General features: G+C 37.8%; 1 protein-coding gene across 1 annotated transcript in view; it reads left to right on the top strand.

Annotated features, from left to right (window-relative positions):
- The window catches only part of SAMD3 (sterile alpha motif domain containing 3), a 44,810-nt gene that overhangs the window by 22,294 nt on the left and 4,273 nt on the right, over nt 1-18,243 (top strand). Inside the window, exons 4-6 of the mRNA XM_055136737.1 lie at nt 630-815; nt 1,093-1,177; nt 5,666-5,833. Of these exons, the coding sequence (XP_054992712.1) occupies nt 630-815; nt 1,093-1,177; nt 5,666-5,833 (439 nt within the window). The remainder of the gene's footprint in view (nt 1-629; nt 816-1,092; nt 1,178-5,665; nt 5,834-18,243) is intronic.

The following is an 18,243-nucleotide window of genomic DNA, read 5'->3' as shown; positions in this document are numbered from 1 at the left end:
TATAGCCTTTTGTAGACTATTAGAATGAAATTAGAAATTTTGAGACTTATTTTTAACTTGGAAACTAAGTTTATCTTGTTAAAATAGCCGAGCACCCAACCAAATTTTAGCAGAGCCTGTAGTTTATTATAAACAGCAGCAGTTAAAAATAATTAAAATAATTTACTTAACTGAATGCTAAGGTAATCTTATGCCTCATTTGCTTTGTTGGTTTGCAACTTAGTCTCTTTTATTTTGATACCTTGTCGATTCTGAGCTATGGGTTATATATTGGCTCTTTAAAATTTCCAAATAAATAACCTTTCCAACTTTGGTTCATTCTACATGGTATAAATAATTATGAAACTCCTCCTACCCATAACTCAAGTACTTGTGTGTGCACTTGAGTGCATGCATGCATGTGTATGTATGTGTGTTTGTAAAAAAAAAGAAAACAACTACCTAATGAGCCATCAAAATTTTGCAGATAGCTTAATGCAGGAATGATGTATGAATGTATGAAAGATGGATTAATAACTTCCATAAGTTTATGTCTTAGGAAAGTGGTTATGTCATACATTTCAGGATATAGAAAACAAATAAGCTGCATGAACTATATTAGAATTTCACCCTGTGTTTTTATTTAACAGAAGGAATGTGAGACATGTTTTTACAAGAAATAAAGTGCTCCCATGGACTAAGTCCTATGTTTTGCCAGAGTTTCCCTATGATGTCAGATGCATGTTAACAGAACGGAAGTGTCCTGATCACAGTATGAGGATAAGGATCATTGAGTTTCTCCAGGCTGACATGACTAAATATCTGGAAGGCTCACTGTGAGTAACAATAGGGGAAGATATTTTGCTTTAGAATAAAGCTTGTTTTCAGAACGTGCTCAAATCTATGTGGATTCAGCTTTCCTCAGACTTTTGGTGACATACTGGTCAAAAGTCTAAACAACTTTTGTTTATAAAAACTCACCTAACTGTATAGCACAAAGTACTGAAGTTAAAAGTGAATGATGATGCTATCATACAGAATGTGAGTGTCATTTAGATTCATCTCACAGGCATGAACGTGGACTGAAGTGAAAAATCTTCTTGTTCTAAACAGGTATCCCACCACCCAGCAGTACAACGATGTGGTCAATGCCCTTCTTCAGAACTACCCTTTCTTGGATGAGGATGGCTGTGCCTTTGTAAGTGACCACACAGCAGCTCTCTGTTCATCTTATCTTAGCCCATCTGGAAATGATAGCCTCATATTGTCCACTGCTTGTGTCCCTTATTCCCTTTCCTGCCCCCTTTTCTCTGTATCAGGCCTTTCTCTTGCAAACGTTCTCTGTTTCTGAGGTCTTTGTGTTCTACTTTGTAATAGACTGATGGAGAGCAGATCTTTGCAGCAAAGATGACAGGCTTTTTAGGCTTTTCTTTTGTATTTGAGGGCCAAGCCAGCTATGTTAAGCCCATGGCTTACTCCTAGATTTGTACTCAGGGATCACTCCTGGTAATGTTCAGGGAACTCTATTTGTGCTGGATATTGAACGGGGATCAGGCATATACAAGGCATATGCTGTTCTCTGTACTATCTATCTGTACGTTCTCTCTGAGAAAAAGGTAGAAAGATTTCCTATATTTCTCATAGTCACCAATCACACACATAGCTTTCCTCATTATGAAGATTCCCCTTCAGAGAACATTTGTTTCAAACCAATAATCCTAATCCCAACAGTGATAATATTGATATGACTGACAAGACTAATTTGAAGAAAATTCTTTCAACATTCAGAATATACTTGCCAATTGATCAATATTGTTATGTGTGGAGCTAGATGTGTTTTTGTTTTTCCTACTTTCTCTTTCTCTCTCTCTCTTTCTCTCTTTCTCTTTCTTTCTTTCTTTCTTCCTTTCTTCCTTCCCTTCTTTCTTCCTTTCTTCCTTTCCTTCTTTCCTTCTCTTTTCCTTACTTTCTCCCTTTCTTCCTTTCCTTCTTTCTTTCTTTTTTTCTTTCTTTCCTTATTTTTGTTTTATATATAAAAAACTATATATCTGACCAACTAGATGGTCAGATTTCTTCGTCAAATCTCTGAATGAACGATTTAAGGCTCTTTCTGTTCCTGGAGCGAGCAGGTATCATTGGGCTACACTAGCTCGCGACAGTGACAAATGGAGATGTTACTGGCGCCTGTTCGAGCAAATCGAAGATCAACGGGACTGCAAGTGATATCAAAAACAGTGCTGAGGGATCACTCCTGGTGGGCTAAGGGAATGATATGTGGTGCCAGGGAACAAGCCCAGGTAGGCTGTGAGCAAGGCGAGCACCCTACCCACTGTACTTTCTCTCCAAACTAAGATTTGTTATTTTAATTATTTTATTCTTTAATTTTAACACAAATTTAGGTAGCTCAAAATTCAAAGGTATAAAAGCATGTAAAATGGAAAGTTCTTCCTCCTACCTTTGTTATCCAGTTACCCAATTTTCTTTCCCAGAAGTAACCAAAGGTATTACAGATTCTTTTCAGAGACTCTTTGCACATTTATGAGGAAAGAAATATATATCCAATTACTTGTTGACCTTTAGTTTCATGATTATGAAAGTGAGAATGTAGGTGGTACTGAAAAGGCTGACTTTGATTTTTGTGTGTATTTTGTCCTTGTCTGTGCCTGGCTGCATTAACTAAAGACAGGGGAGGGTGGGGAAAGAGAGAGTGAGAGACGGAGAGAGGGAAAGAGTGGGCTGTTGAAACTACTGCACAGGTTAGAGTCTGTGTTATTGTACATAGAAGAGAAGAGAGAGCTTTTGTTTGGATAGAGGTTTATCTAAATGCTTTCTGCAACGCCGTGTGATTAATTTCTATTGAACATTAGCTGTACATATAAGGCAGGGGTGGAGGGAAGAGAGAGAGAGGATGGGAGGGAGGGAGAAATAGATTTGTTTCTTGGATAATATTTTTCATTATGAAAAATTTTTATTATGAACATTTTCAAAACTGCAAAAACACTGAAAGATACTAGGATAGCCAGTCATATAATTCCTCACCTACATCTTCATTTCAACAGTTTGGGGCAGGATAAATGATGGTTTGGGGGAGTTGTCCTACACATTGTAAGAATATTTAGCAGTGTCTCTGGCTCTCACTAGGTATGAGTAACTTTCAAATCTTTGTAAACATCATTGATTTACGTGTTTTAGAACATTGTCAAAATAACTACAAGAAAGGGGCAAGTCGCTGATGATGGAGATTTATTGATCTCTATTTACTCAGCATTAACCTTTGGTACACTTGCTTGTCTCTCCCAAGTTGATTTGTTTATTTTGGACAAGGATTTGAAAGAAACAAGTAGCAAAAAGCATTCCTAAATGTTCCAGCGTGTACCTTGTAAGGATAAAAACAATCATCTCTGTAAGCACAGTACCATTTTTATTTTGTTTTTTACCCTTCTCCTTTTTTTCTGCTTTTTGGGTCACATCTGGCGATGCACAGGGGGTGCTCCTGGCTCATGCACTTACTCCTGGCGGTGCTCAGGGGACCATACGGGATTCTGGGAATTGAACCTAGGTTGGCTGCAGCAAGGCAAATGCCCTACCCACTGTGTTATCACTTCAGCCCCCACAATGCCATTTTTAAACAGAAGAGTGAAAACAATAATTGTGTGAGAGTCTATGTACTCTTTGTTAATTTTTCTCCAATTCTTAAAAAGTTTCCCATTTTTTTCCCCATGAAACCTAATGAAGGATTATGTATCACATTGGGTTAACAGTCCCTTTAATTTCCTTTGGCATAATACACTCTGTGCTTTTCTGTGTTGTTCAAGTATTTCCCTTTTTGAAGTTTGCCTGAATGTTTCCTAATGAATATATTCGGGTATAAATGTTGAACCAAGATAAGTGGTTAATACCTTAGACTTCACGTCTCAAATCAGAAGACATTCCATTTCAGAGCTGGATTTTATTTCAGAGCTAGATTTTATTTTGGATTATAGAAGGGCTGTAACGATTTCCTCCAATTGGAAAACAATGGAGAAGGGAAATCGTTATTCAACAAAATATGTTTTATGAAGCATCTGTGTAAAGAATACATGGTTCCAGCTCTGAAGCAGACACTTAATAAGAGCTGCTTGATTGAGTACGTATGTGATAACTGTATTTGGTTTGTCTTTTACCTGCTACTAAGGAACAAAGGGAGTGACCAGGAAAAAGAAATCAGCGATATTAAAATGTCTTTGCTGTTGATTGTTATTATACCTCCCCCCAGCAGGTTTAGAACTTGAGAGCTGTAGAAAACATGAGAGACCTTTCTGTACTACTTTATATTTCAAGGCTAAGGATATATAATCTCCCATTCGTGCTATTGTAAAGCACTAAGGGCAGAATCTAAACTTGTAAGCTTCTGGGAGGTGACAAAGTATCCCGGACTCAAACACACCTGGGAGCTTAATCAGGACTGAAACTCCTCCAACCCACCTCTACCTTTGACCTGCAGAAATCTACATCAGTACTATTGAAAGGTTTTATTTACCACACTTCATTTTATAAATATATTTTATTTAACTCTTAAAAAAAACTGTTGTGGCATTCGGCAGCCTACAGAGATGTTGTGAAGGCAATGATTTGTTGGATCAAGAACTTGTGCAATTTGATCTCAGTATCAAAATGTACTATGTACTATATACCCATACACTATGAAGAAAGAGAACTCAAAAAATATAACCATAATATTCCATTGTGTAGATGTACGATGGGCACTTGACCATTGTATGACTGAACCGTAAGCATGAAAGTTTTAAAGTTTGTAACTGTACCTCACGGTGATTCACTAATAAAAATTAGCACTGTCGTCCCATTGTTCATCAATTTGCTCAAGCGGGCACCAGTAATATCTCCATTGTGAGACTTGTTGTTACTGTTTTTGGCATATCGAAATACGCCACGGGGAGCTTGCCAGGCTCTGCCATGCAAGGAGAATACTCTCGGCAGCTTGCCGGGTTCTCCGAGAGGGATGGAGGAATCGAACCCGGGTCGGCCGAGTGCAAGGCAAACACCATACTCCCTGTGCTATCACTCCAGTCCACTGTGCTCGCTTTGGCAGCACATATACTAAAATATAAAGAATAAACAATTAAAAAAATAACCAGAGTCACCAGTGACTTACCACACTGTTTTGTGGCTAACACTGGGGCCTGTCTGGCTAAAATGGCTTGGTTTCTTCTCCTTTATGACTCTTGGGCCACTTGAACATTCATTCTCCACAACTATTTGGGGAATAAATACCCACACTATTGACCAAAGTGGTTTTCATAGGATGACAGAGAAAGATGGAAGAAAATGCATCAGTTCACTAATGTATCAACTAGTATCAGTTCTTTTCTCGCATCCACACAAAAAAAGTAGAAAGTGTTGCAGAGAGAGCAGAGTATGGTAGGAAATACCCAGTTTGGTAAATTAGAAAATCTAGATTCAAGAGCCAGTATTCAATAGTGATATGATATTGATAAATTTTTTAAATTTCTGTTTCTATTATTATAATTTAGTCATTGGATTTCATAGCCTTGTCACAAGATTGTTATAGGTATAAATAGTATGATAGTTTATTTACTAAGATGTGAAAAAAGATTTTGTTATTTATACAAAATAATTCCAATGTTCTTAATGATGAACTATCCTGTTGTTTTGCTAATTTACACAGTTTTTATGGAAACGAGCCCTCAAAGATCGCTTTAAGTATGTCCGAAGACCCATAGAAGATGATGAGCAAGTGATAAGAAATAAGTGTAAATTTGGACATCGAAGAGGTCAGACAAGGAAATCTCTTGCTGACAGAAGAGTTGATGAAATTAAAATTGTCCAGATAAAAGTAAGACCATATATTTAATTATTCTGACAACTTAAGGAGCAATAAATCATAGCATTTGTTAATAGTAAAATATAATAAGATAGCAATTTGAAAATTTGACGTGGTTAGAAATCAAGAAAATGCATTGATGTTGCATGTAAATGACAATATTTTCAGAAAAGGAATTTTAAACACACTGACAAATTTGTAGAACATCTATATTCTTCCATCACTTTCAAAAATTTTGTGTCCTATATCTTTCAACAATTTCTCTTCATTTTATTCTTAAATTTATCTTGTGCTATTTTTGGCTGATTCCTACAGAAATATTTATTTGATTTTATTTTAATTGAATTGCTATGAAATACACAGTTACAAAGCTTTTCATGATTGGGTTTCAGTCATAGAATGTTTCAACTCCCATCCCTTCACCAGGGTACATTTTCCGGCACATTACAATGCCCCCACTTTCTCTCCCTCCACCACTCTATCCCCTACCCTGCCCCAGCCTGTCTCTATGGCAGGTGCTTTCCCACCTCTCTCTTCCACTCTCCCTCCCTCTCTCTGCTCTATGCTCTTCACTTTTTCTGGGCATTACGGTTTGCAGTATAGGTACTGACAGGTTTTCTGTATATCCCTTTATGTTTCAGCACTCAATTCTTGTCCTGAGTGATCATTTCAAACTATCACTTTTATAGTGGTGCCTTCTCTATCCTAACTGACCCTCTTCTATTTGTGGCAAGCTTTCAACAGTGGACCAGTCCTCTTGGCTCTTGTTTCTACTGTCCTTGGATATTAGTGTCATACTATGGTCTTTTAAAAAACATCTCACAAATGAATGTAATTATTCTATATCTGACTCATTTCAATGATACTCTCCATGTCCTTCCATTTATAAACAAATTTCATGACTTCGTTTTTTTTCCTGGTGGCTGCATAATATTTAATTGTGTAGATGTATCATAGTTTCTTTACCCAATCACCTGTTCTTGTGTATTCAGGTTGTTTTCCAGATTCTAGTTATTTTGAATAACGCTGCAATGAACATAAAAATGCAGGTGGCACTTCTGCTGTGTTTTTTAAGACTTCCAGCATATATTCCCAGAAGTTGTACTGATGGGTCATTTGGAAGATCAGTTTCTAGGTGTTTGAGGAATGCCCGTATGGTTTTCAAAAAAAAAAGGATGGATGGGGCTGGAGCGATAGCACAGCAGTTAGGGCGTTTGCCTTGCACACGGCTGACCCGAGTTCGATTCCCAGCATCCCATATGGTCCCCTGAGCACCGCCAGGAGTAATTCCTGAGTGTAGAACCAGGAGTAACCCCTGTGCATCACCGGGCGTGACCCAAAAAGAAAAAAAAAGGATGGACCAGTTAGCATTCCAACCAACAATGAATGAGAGTCCCTTTCTTCCCGCATCCACACCAGCACTGGTTGTTCTTGTCCTTTTTGATGTGTGCCAGACTTTGTGGTGTGAGATGATATCTCAGTGTCATTTTGATTTGTATCTCCCTGATGATCAGTGATATAGAACATTTTTTATGCATCTTTTGGCCATTTGTATTTTTTATTTGAAGAAGTTTTTGCTCATTTCTTCTCCCCAGTTTTTGATCAGGTTGGATATATATATTTTTTAATTTTATTGAATCACCATGTGGAGGGTTACATAGTTCTCAGGATTATGTCAGTTATACAATACTCAAACACCCTTCCCTTCACCAGTGCCCATCTTCCATCACCAACCCCCCCAGTATACCTGCCGCCCCCTCCCACCTCCCCAGTCCCCACCCTTGTAAGTGATAAGTTTCACTTCGTTTACGCTTTATCTCGATTACATTCCATGTTTCAACACACAACTCACTACCGTTGTTAGGGTTTCCCCCCAAAAAGAAAAAGACAGTCCTATTGCCAAGGAGGCATTTGATAGTTCTCCACTGCTAAGAATATAGAGATATTAAGTCCCGCTGTTTGTTACATAACTTTTCTTTTTCCCTCTTGCCCCGCGCCACCAAGTTCATGCCTGTTTAGTAATCGCCACGCTGCCTGACAAGGGAAAAAAAACCGAAAAGGATGGTTATTTCCCGTCATCAGCAGGCGTGGGGCTCTGGCTTAGTTGATAGACTAGTAGAGTGTCTGCAAGCAGTTTCTGGAACCGAAGGTCTTGCGCTGGTATAGGCTCCGGCTCGAGATTCCACCAGCGCCCCACTGTTCCATGTACATAATTTTCCCCCTTATATCCCATTCCCACGCCACCAGGTCTGTTTGCTTAATGGACATCACACTATAGTTGACGCCACGCCGCGTTTCTTCCTGAGAAAGAAGAAAATTTCTTCTCAGCCGGCGTGGGGATATAGCTTAGTTCAGTCTAGAGAGATGGCTACCACTTTGATTGCCTTCAATATTTCAGCAACAGACTTACTATTCTTGTTAGGATCTCCCACAAAAGTCCGACCCATTAAAAAGGAACCATTACATATTGCTGATGCTAAGATGACATTAGGTCGCGCGGCCGTTTTGGGTTTCTGTATAAAGTCCAGGGAAAGTACAACCAGAAATAACATCACTACAAACTTTTACCCTTTTATGGTGCTCATAAGATGGAGAAACCTAGAGAGAGGCTCGGCGTCTCCATTTTGCACTCAGAAAGCCGCGGACCCTGAGCTGTGCTCAGGAGGAAGGAGTTGAGAGAGGTTAAAAGAATTGGGGGATGCCCGGTTCCCACTGTTTCAGCCTGCCGTGGGGTCTCCGATCCCGTGCTGGAATTAGTTCAGTGGGCTGCTTGGAGTCCAAGGGCGCTTCCTTGGGCTCTTCCATCATGCTCGCTCCGCAGCAGGGTCCAAAGGCCAGGTTGGATATTTTTTTACTTGTAAAGTTCTATCAGTGCCTTATATGTCTTTGATATTAACCCCTAACAAGGTAAATAATGTTTCTCATTCTGTGGGCTATCTTTTTTTTATCTTGGTCACTGTTTCTTTTGAGGTGTAGAAGCTTCTTAGTTTAACGTAGTCCCATTTGTTTATTTTTGCTTTAATTTCTTTGGTCAGTGGTGTTTCATCCTTGAAGATGAAATAAGATGACATGAGGATATGGATACGGATCCTTTGCTCATGGATTGGGAGAATGAACATTGTCCAAATGGCTATATTCCCAAATCATTATATAGATTCAATGCAGTCCCTATAAGGATGCCCATGACATTTTTCAATGAAATAGATCAAACACTCCTGAAAATCCTATGGAACAATAAATCCCCACAAATAGCTAAAACAATCCATGGGAAAAGGGAGATGGGACACATTACCTCCCCCAATTTCAAACTGTACTACAAAGCAATAGTATTTAAAATGGTATGGTATTTGAATAAAGACAGACCTGCCGACCAATGAAACAGAGTTGAATATCCTTACAAAGACCCTGAAATGTATGATCAGTTAATTTTTTATAAAGGATCAAGTAATATGAAGTGAAGTAAGGATAGCCTCCTCAAGAAGTGGTGCTGGGAAAGCCGGGGAGCTAAATGCAAAAATGAAAAAAACTCAGACATCTTTGTAACACCAGGCACAAAATTCAGATAAAAATGGATTAAAGATTACAATATCAGACCTGAATCCATAAGGTACATTGAGGAAAATGTAGACAGAGACCCCCATGATACTGAAGCTACAAAAATATTTTAATACTCTTATAGTAGGGGTTTAAGTAGTCTGCAGTCTAATGGTTTCGTGGAGAAAGGCAACCCACAGGCATTGATATCAAACTCTGTTCTACCTTTGTTTACCAGAAATGCCCAACAACAACCAGAGCTAGCCTTTAATAAAGAATTTTATGTAGCTTGTAGTTGTCCCACTGAAGGAAGCTTGGTTTCTTAGTCGTGTCATAGGGGTTCCTGTAGATAACTCTGGGAGTTGAAGGATTTGTGAATGTAGCCCACCTATTTTATTTATTTATTATTTTGCCAATACCTCTTAGGTCAGTTTAGCACCCAACCACACTGCAAATGCAAAAACACATGAGCGGTGCTAAGGTGCCTGCCTAGAGTCAGTATATTGGGTTCCACATGTTCCACTGCTCCAAAGACTTACCACTATGTGTGTTGTATTTGCCAGAATCCCAGCCACATTCTCATGTCAAATCCTACAAAACTCTTGGACACAATCCCTTTTTGAAATGTTTAAAAATACCTTTTCAATCTCATTGACCTTGTACTGATTTTTCAGCTAAATGCAACAGCTGTGCTTCTATGCACTCATTTTCAGTGTTACGTGCAAATGACCTGTAGACTCATGCATTGATAAATTGGTTTCTTTGGCTTAATTGTCCTTTACTGTACTGCCTCATGTATTTATAAGTAGATACAATTATATCATCAAAACTATAAACTTTAACAGTCTTTTTATTTTATTTTTAAAAATTTTATTTTTTTTTTGCTTTTTTAAAATTTGGGTCACACCTGGCGATGCACAGGGGTTACTCCTAGCTCTTCACTCAGGAATTACTCCTCCTGGCGGTGCTCAGGGGACCATATGGGATGCTGAGAATCGAACCTGGGTCATAGCATGCAAGGCAAATGCCCTAACCACTGTGCTATTGCTCCAGTCCCAACAGAGTCTTAGGAGTTGTTGGTAGCATTTTGCCATTTAAATGTGGGAAATAGTGGTTTCAAGATCTATAGGGAGGCTGGAAGATGATAGTACAGTGGATTAGGCCTTATAGGTGGCCAGCCATAGCACTGCATAACCCCTGAGTACTACAATATTCTGTGGCCACAAAATAGAATTACATGAAAATACATTAATAGTGTAGCAAACTATATTTTTGTGCTTTTAAAAAAAAATTTAGGCACTATGTTTTAAAATACTTTTAATGAAATGCTTTGATGCATAAAATGTTCGAACACCCACCTGCCACCAGGGTCAGCTTCCTCCCAGCATTGTCTCAGGGTCTGTTCACAACAATGTCTCACTCCTGGTCTTTGTTAATCTCAATTCTGTAGACCAATTCTCTGATTCAATTATTTTTAGCCAACTGTTAGTCTCTTACCATGTGTTTTTATATCCTACATATGGGAAAGATCATTCTGCGTCTAGCTGTCTCCTTTACTCAGTTCGGTATGTATATTTTATGGCAGTGTTTTTCAACCTTCTGCCAACCATGTCCCTTTTATTTCCTTTCAGTATCCTCTGGTCTACTGGTTAGACTTCTAATATTGTGCTGTGTCCTCCTTCCCCCTGTACTTACGTGATTTTCAACTATGACCCCTTGAAATATTGTAAATTACCAAGGAGGGCCATATAGTCACCAGTTGAAAAACCACTGTTTTAAACTCTAGTATTTGAGGGGTGGGGCAGAGACATTTTCCTAGAGGTTGAGGTACTTGTATATGACTAACTTGATCAGGAATGATACCTGAAGACTGAGCCAGGAATAAGCCCTGACTACCATTGAATGTGGCTTATCTCTCCTCCACTGTCCCTCATAAATATATGACATATAGTATTTTCATAAGAAATAGAAATTTTTTATTTCTTTGAGTTGTACACGCAGAAGTGGGATGGTGAATGGGGCAGAATCGTACGTACACTTAATTTAACCAATGACTCTTCAGAAGGATTCTTTGTTTCACTTACCCAACAAAGCATATTCTTTATCCCTACCAACCTTTGGCATCATCCAGCCTGTTAAGTTTTGCCAAGTCTCATAAGAATAAAGTGCAATCTCATTCTTGTTGTGATTTGCATTTCCTTAGATAATTAATCTGAACTTCTCGTCACATGTTCATTAGCCCTTTGAGCTTTTTTTTCTGGAAAATTAGCTCTTTAGATCTATTGCCTAAATTTTACTGAGTTGGCAACTCTTTCTTATTAATTTCTAGGAAGCACTCTTCCCCATGTCATAGACTTTCAAAATGAGTTATAATTTTTAACTCATTTAGAATTTTTTGTATGGTTATTAAGTAAGTTCTCCATGCATTTAGTCACTTTCTCGCACATAGCAACATTTTGTTCCCTTTATGGTACACCCATTATTACATATAAGTTCCCAAATAGACTTGGGTATACTTTGGGCATGATCTCTTATGCCATTGATTCATTCAGTTGGTTTTATATCAAAATTGCATTTAATTTTACTACTTAATTTTTATTACTTAGAATCACTTAGAAATTAGAGAAACTTTGCGAGCAATGGAAGATGTCCTGGGTCAAGTAAGTACCTCAGGACAGAATTCTCATGTTGTGGACTAAGGGGAAGATCAGGTGGCCCTTTTCTCAAGATCCACTCCATCAGTCATCAATAACGTTTCCCTCTCACGAAATAAAGGGGCTTAGAAGAGGGGTGCCAAACTCAAGTGGAAGAAGTGGACCAAGGACAATAGTTTAGGGTTTCCCTGTAGATAAATAGAAATTACTCTTGTTATATTCAGTTTGTTATTTTAAAATTCATGTTGTATTTTACTGTAGTATAGTACAGTTTGTTACAGTTTTCTGGTTCCTAGCTGATCATTTTTTTTTTAAGGGATAGGAGAAGAAGGCAAGTTTTATTTTATTTATTTATTTTTTGGGTCACACCCAGCGATGCTCAGGGGTTACTCCTGGCTTTGCACTCAGGAATTAATCTTGGCGGTGCTTGGGGGACCATATGGGATGCCGGGGATCGAACCCGGGTTGGCCGCGTGCAAGGCAAACGCCCTACCCGCTGTGCTATTGCTCCAGCCCCCTAGCTGATCATTTTTTAGTGGTTATAAACATTATTGAAAACAAAACATGAAAATCAGTTGGATGGCCAAAATCTTCATTCCATCAGTGCTTGCAGCATGATTTAGCAAATTCTTTTGTTAAATTTTTGTGTTTATAATTGTCATATCTTCCTGATGGGTTAACCCTCTTCCCACTGTAAAATAGCTTCCTTTTTTTCTGGAAAGGATATTAGTATCATTTGATACCTTTAATTCCTGTTTGCCTAGTATCTCCTGTCCCATCTTTTTATTTTCAGCCTAGTTGTGTCTTCTAATGAAAAGTATATCTGTTGAATACAATGTATAGTTGACTATTTAAAATGCATATTCCCAAAAAAATGTATATTCTGCAAGTTTTTACTTATAGTAGTTACTTGTAAGGGAGAATCTGTGCCTGCTATTTAGTAATTTGTTCTCTACATCACCTATTTATTTCATGTGATTTTTTTGCATAATTATTATCTTCTTCTATGTTAATAGATGCTTTCTAATGTGCCTAATTTCTTTTGTTATTTGAGTGTACACATTTTCATTTTTATGGGTTTTTTTTGGGGGGGAGGGTGCTTTTATATGCTGAGAGGAGTTTCTGGGTCACTTTCTGCAATTAAGTATCCAGTTGTCCAGATAACTCAATGTTTAGACCTGGGGTGATGAAGTATTCCTCAGTCCCAGTGATATCATGAGACCATCCAGTGTTGGAAACAGAACTCAGGTCCCTGTGACATGCACTCCTGAACATTGAACTATCTTCATGACCTTCTTCAGTTATTTTCTGAATGGTTGCTCTGGGTATTATAACATCTTAATTTATAACATTCTAGTTAGAAGCAATACAAATTACAGTAGTGTTAAAAACACTGCCGCTATATATTTACAACTCATTGTTTACTGTGATTGTTGTGTGGAGGAAGGAAGGAAGCAAGGAAGGAGATGGAAAGGGAAGGGAGGGAGAAAATGGAAAATTAAGAAACCTGCTTATATAGTCACTGCTAAGACTAGCTCTTAAGTTTTTAAGAAATTTTACAGCATTTACTGTTTGCTTCTTATTGCACCTGACACATTATGATTTATTACATAAGAAGGAATCATCTTAGTAGTCTTTTTTACAGATATTTCTCTAATGGTGCAAAACTGAACAAGACAGCAGAGGCCCAAGAAAAACACTGACAGCTAATTGCATTCTGGATATAATGCAATTACTGCCATCAGCAAGTGGCAAATTTACAAATACTGTGAAGTTTTACAAGTCAGCTGTGCACTTGGAAACATGGGGCAAAGTTGTAGCAGTATCCCTGCTGATTGAGATACATGGCTGAATATTAAGCAAAGGCACTATTCAAGTACACATGGATGCATCATTTCTAAAGTCACTTTGATGACAATATAATTAAAAAACAGGGATGATTAGAATTTGTTATTGGGGAAAACCCTAGCATCTAACACATTTCTGCCCAAGTGAGTAATCTGAACCACACATGTAATTTTAATTTTCCCAAGAGTGATATTTGGTAAGAAGAAACAGGTGGAATTACAACATCAATGATGTATTTTATTTAGCTCAAAATATTCATATTATCATTTGCATATGTATCCATTATAAAAAGTTGTAAATGAGGTGTGTTTTATCTGTATTTTACCTATCTAGTCTTTGAAATTTTGATATGTGAGAACATATCTCAGTTTTGGACTGACACTTTCAAGTACTTGTTAGCCACATACAGTAGTTGCTATAATACTGAGTAACTCAGATAAGAAGGTGAGAGGGTAAATGAAAGAGTTTACACTATCAGAGATGCTGCGGTTAGCAGGGAATGTGAGGATTTCTTTGTTGTTCAGAGTTCTGGTCAATAAATCCTAAATAGAAGACCTTGACATAGTACCTTTAAGAGAGTTTGCAAATATGTACTTGCAAAAACTTTTGTCTTCATTAACAGGATACTTTCTTGCAAACTTACAGAGAGTTGAAGAAAAAAATGTTCACTATAAGTCAAAGTGAATTTTATTGATCTCTGAGGGAAGGAGGGTTAAGTTACATACAAGCAGCACAGTTTAAACCATGTTGTGTTTTATAATTTTAAAAAGCAGTCACTACTTTCTGTTAAAATCTATTTTGGAATTTATTTTAAAATCAATTTCTCTCCTAACTGCCCTTCTATTCGTGTCAGCTTAGGGGAAAAGTTGATGAGCTGCCAGCCACGGTGGCGTGGAGACAGAAAGTCAACTGTTTGTTACCTGTGCTGGTGTGATGAAGGGAGGCATGGAATAATTTCTCCAGTTTGGATCCAACTTGAGTTAATGACATCGATAATTTATATTGATTCCTTTAAAGTTGCAGTTCTTGTTCACACTGCCTACACCTACCTTAAATAAATGCATCCCTTGGCCAGAGAGTTCAGTTCCCTGCCTCATGCATCTTTCTTTTGAGCATATCCTCCTCCCTGTCCACAAAGCAGTAAGATTCAGATATTTCTCGTCCACGAGTGCTCATATTATATTGTGCTGTGCCAAGAACCTGGTCTTTTGAACAAGGCCATCCATTTCTTTAATGAAATGAGGAGCTACAACAAGATAAGAACTTCCATCCTGAGCATCTCTATGCTTGGGAAAGTTGTCTTCCCTTTGAGAGTTCCAATACTTTGGTAAAGTGAGAGGCATGGACCAGACGATTTTAAGTTCCTTCCAGTTCTACGAATAAATAAATTATTCAGCAGGTGAGAAACTAAAATTCTGCATGAGCCAGTTATTCCTACTAATAAGGAACTTCCATTTGGGATACAGCCCAGAATTCTGTTAGTTCCACCAAATAAAAGTACTCTATTTTCCTTGACATTTCATAAATTGGGTGTGGGGTTTGGATGTCACGTGCTGAATAGTCCATAAATGTCAAGATAAGCAATTATAAACTTTCAGTGCTTTAGTAAAAGAAAGCTAATAACACTTTCCCCATAAAGGGTGTTCCCCTCCCCACCCCACACTACCACCTCCAGGATGTAGTAGGTGTGTTTGGACACATCTGGCTGTGCTTAGGGCTTATGCATAAATCTGTGCTCAGGGATAACTCTTGATATTGCTTAGGGTACCTATAATGTAGTACCTAATCAGCTGCTTGCAAGGCAAACACCTTACCTGCTGTACACATATATCACTCTGGCCCTATATTGCTTCCTTTAATGTTTAAGTTCTTAAACCATGTAGAATTTGTTAAATAGGGTCTACATTATATGATTTGTTTTCTTCTTTTATTTTCATATGGAAAAAATTCCTGTCACTTTATAAAACAGTTCTCCCAGAGATATTTAATGCAATTTCTATTGTTTCTATAACTCTTTATCTAGAAATTTCTTTATTATGTTCCACTAACAAAGTTATCAATCCCTGTGCAAATACCAACTTTTCTATTTGCAGTTGTAAAATAACTTGATAATTTTTTAATTACTACCAAAGTAGGATATTTGAGATGTGTTTCAGTGTTTATGAAAATTTTTACATTTAATGTAAATTTTAAAAAATTTTTGCAATTCTAAAAAAACTATGATAAAGTAATTTTTAATCTTAAGTGACAGTGACCGTAGATTTTTTTGATATAAATATTATTAATCTATATTGTTTTACATGTATATTACCATATATAAATGTATATCCTACCCTTTTTTATATTTACAGATAATTTTAAACTCCTGCTATATTGTTGCTTTTTATGCCAGTAATAATAGTTGTTATTTTTTAAGTGTCCTTCCATATTCTTAGACTGAATTATTTGTACTCCCCTGCTCCAACTAGTATTCCCCTGCTTAAGTATAGAATTGTATAGGAAAGTATAGAGTACAATTCTATACTCATTTACTTATTCCTCTTGTAAGGATTGGACTTAAATCCTTTGGGTCTCCCATTCGGTGTTCAGGGTCTGGGGAACCACTCTTCATGATACTCAGCCTGGTGGTTTCGAGGACCCAAGGAAATGTTACTGTCCAGACCTTGTGGTTCTGGGAGTCAGATCTCTGTACTATCTTCCTGACTCCTAGAATTGGATTTTTACCACTTCATTTTGTCTTATTGACAATTGTGTTACATTTATAGCAGCTTAAAAAATTCTTCTTACTAACAATGTATGATAAATTTACAGCAGTAGCTAAATTTTTGCTCTTTATGCATTCTTATGAGCTGAGGCTGTTCTTAGAGTCTTTTTTAAAAAATTTTTTTTCTTAAGAGATTTTTTTTAGAGCTATTTCTGCCAACTTACTGTGTTTAGGGCTGGAGCAATAGCACAGTGGGTAGGGTGTTTGCCTTGCACACGGCCGACCCAGGTTTGCTTCCTTGGGCTCTCTTGGAGAGTCCAGCAAACTACAGAGAGTATCCCACCCACACGGCAAAGCCTGACAAGCTACCCGTGGCGTATTCACTATGCCAAAAAACAGTAACAATAAGTCTCACAATGGAGGTGTTACTGGTGCCCACTCGAGCAAATCGATGAACAACGGGATGACAGTGCTACAGTGCTACCATACTTCTCTGGCTAGAATCTCAGCACAAAGCTGAATAAGAAATTAACAGGGAAACTATGTCTTTTCTTCAGATTTAGCTTTTTTAATAATAATGGATTATTTTTTAAAAAAGGTTTTGGGACTTGAGGGGCATACCAGTTGGTGGTAGGGGGCTACTTTGACTCTGCTTTGGGGTCACCTTTGGGGTACTCCTAGGACCATGGGGTATTGGTAATAAAGCCTGAGTCTCCTGCACACTGAACATGATCTGCATGTGTCCAGCCTCTTGAGTTACCTCTCTGGCCCAAGTGTGTGAATTGTAGTGAGTAAATCAGTTGTACTTCACTGTCACTTACTATCAATTCCTTACTAACGTGAACTGCAGACACTGTTAAAGCAGAAATAGGGAAAGTCCAGTTCCCTATTCCTAATGCACCCCCCTTTATTCATGAATAACTGTGACCTGTCATTTTCCTCTTTTGCTCTCTTTTATGTTCAGGAAGCAAATTTACATAGTGTTCATAAACACACTGAGAGCATTTCTCTGTTTTTATGATTCCTGGAATGTGCATGAATTTGGAACCCTGTTTGAAATTTTAATAGAACTTATCTATAATGCTCTCATTTTAACATTTTTCTTATGGATAGATTTTTATCTTCTAATGAAACTTATGAAATACTTTTCAATTTTTTTTTACTTTTGTTTGAGAAGTTATAGTTTTTTTTTTTTTGCTTTTTGGGTCACACCCAGCGATGCTCAGGGTTACTCCTGGCTTTGCACTCAGGAATTGCTCCTGGCAGTGCTTGGGGGACCATATGGGATGCCAGGGATCGAACCCGGGTCGGCTGCGTGCAAGGCAAACGCCTACCCGCTGTGCTATCGCTCCAGCCCCGAGAAGTTATAGTTTTAAAGTCTGTTCACTTGGTCTACACCTTGTTAGCCTTCCCTGTCCATAGATAGTGGGTGGCCTGATCGGCCTGTGAAAGACTTGCTGGGGATGTTTTGGGCATGGGTTTGCTTCATCTATTACAGGTAATACTTGGTCACTTTCTCATCAGACTATTTATCAACTTGTTAATTCAAGTGGAGTTTAGCTAAATGTCCTCACCACTAGTTTTACTATCAAAATTGTATTCTTATCTCCTTAAGATTTTTCTTAAGTGTTTAAATAAGAATTCAAAGTATTTCTTAGCCACCCCCATGCATATAAATATAA

Source organism: Sorex araneus, chromosome 4, assembly GCF_027595985.1.
Source record: "Sorex araneus isolate mSorAra2 chromosome 4, mSorAra2.pri, whole genome shotgun sequence".
In the NCBI taxonomy this organism is placed as follows: Eukaryota; Metazoa; Chordata; class Mammalia; order Eulipotyphla; family Soricidae; genus Sorex; species Sorex araneus.
Note: the sequence above shows the minus strand (reverse complement) of the source record. Positions and strands in the feature narration are given on the sequence as shown.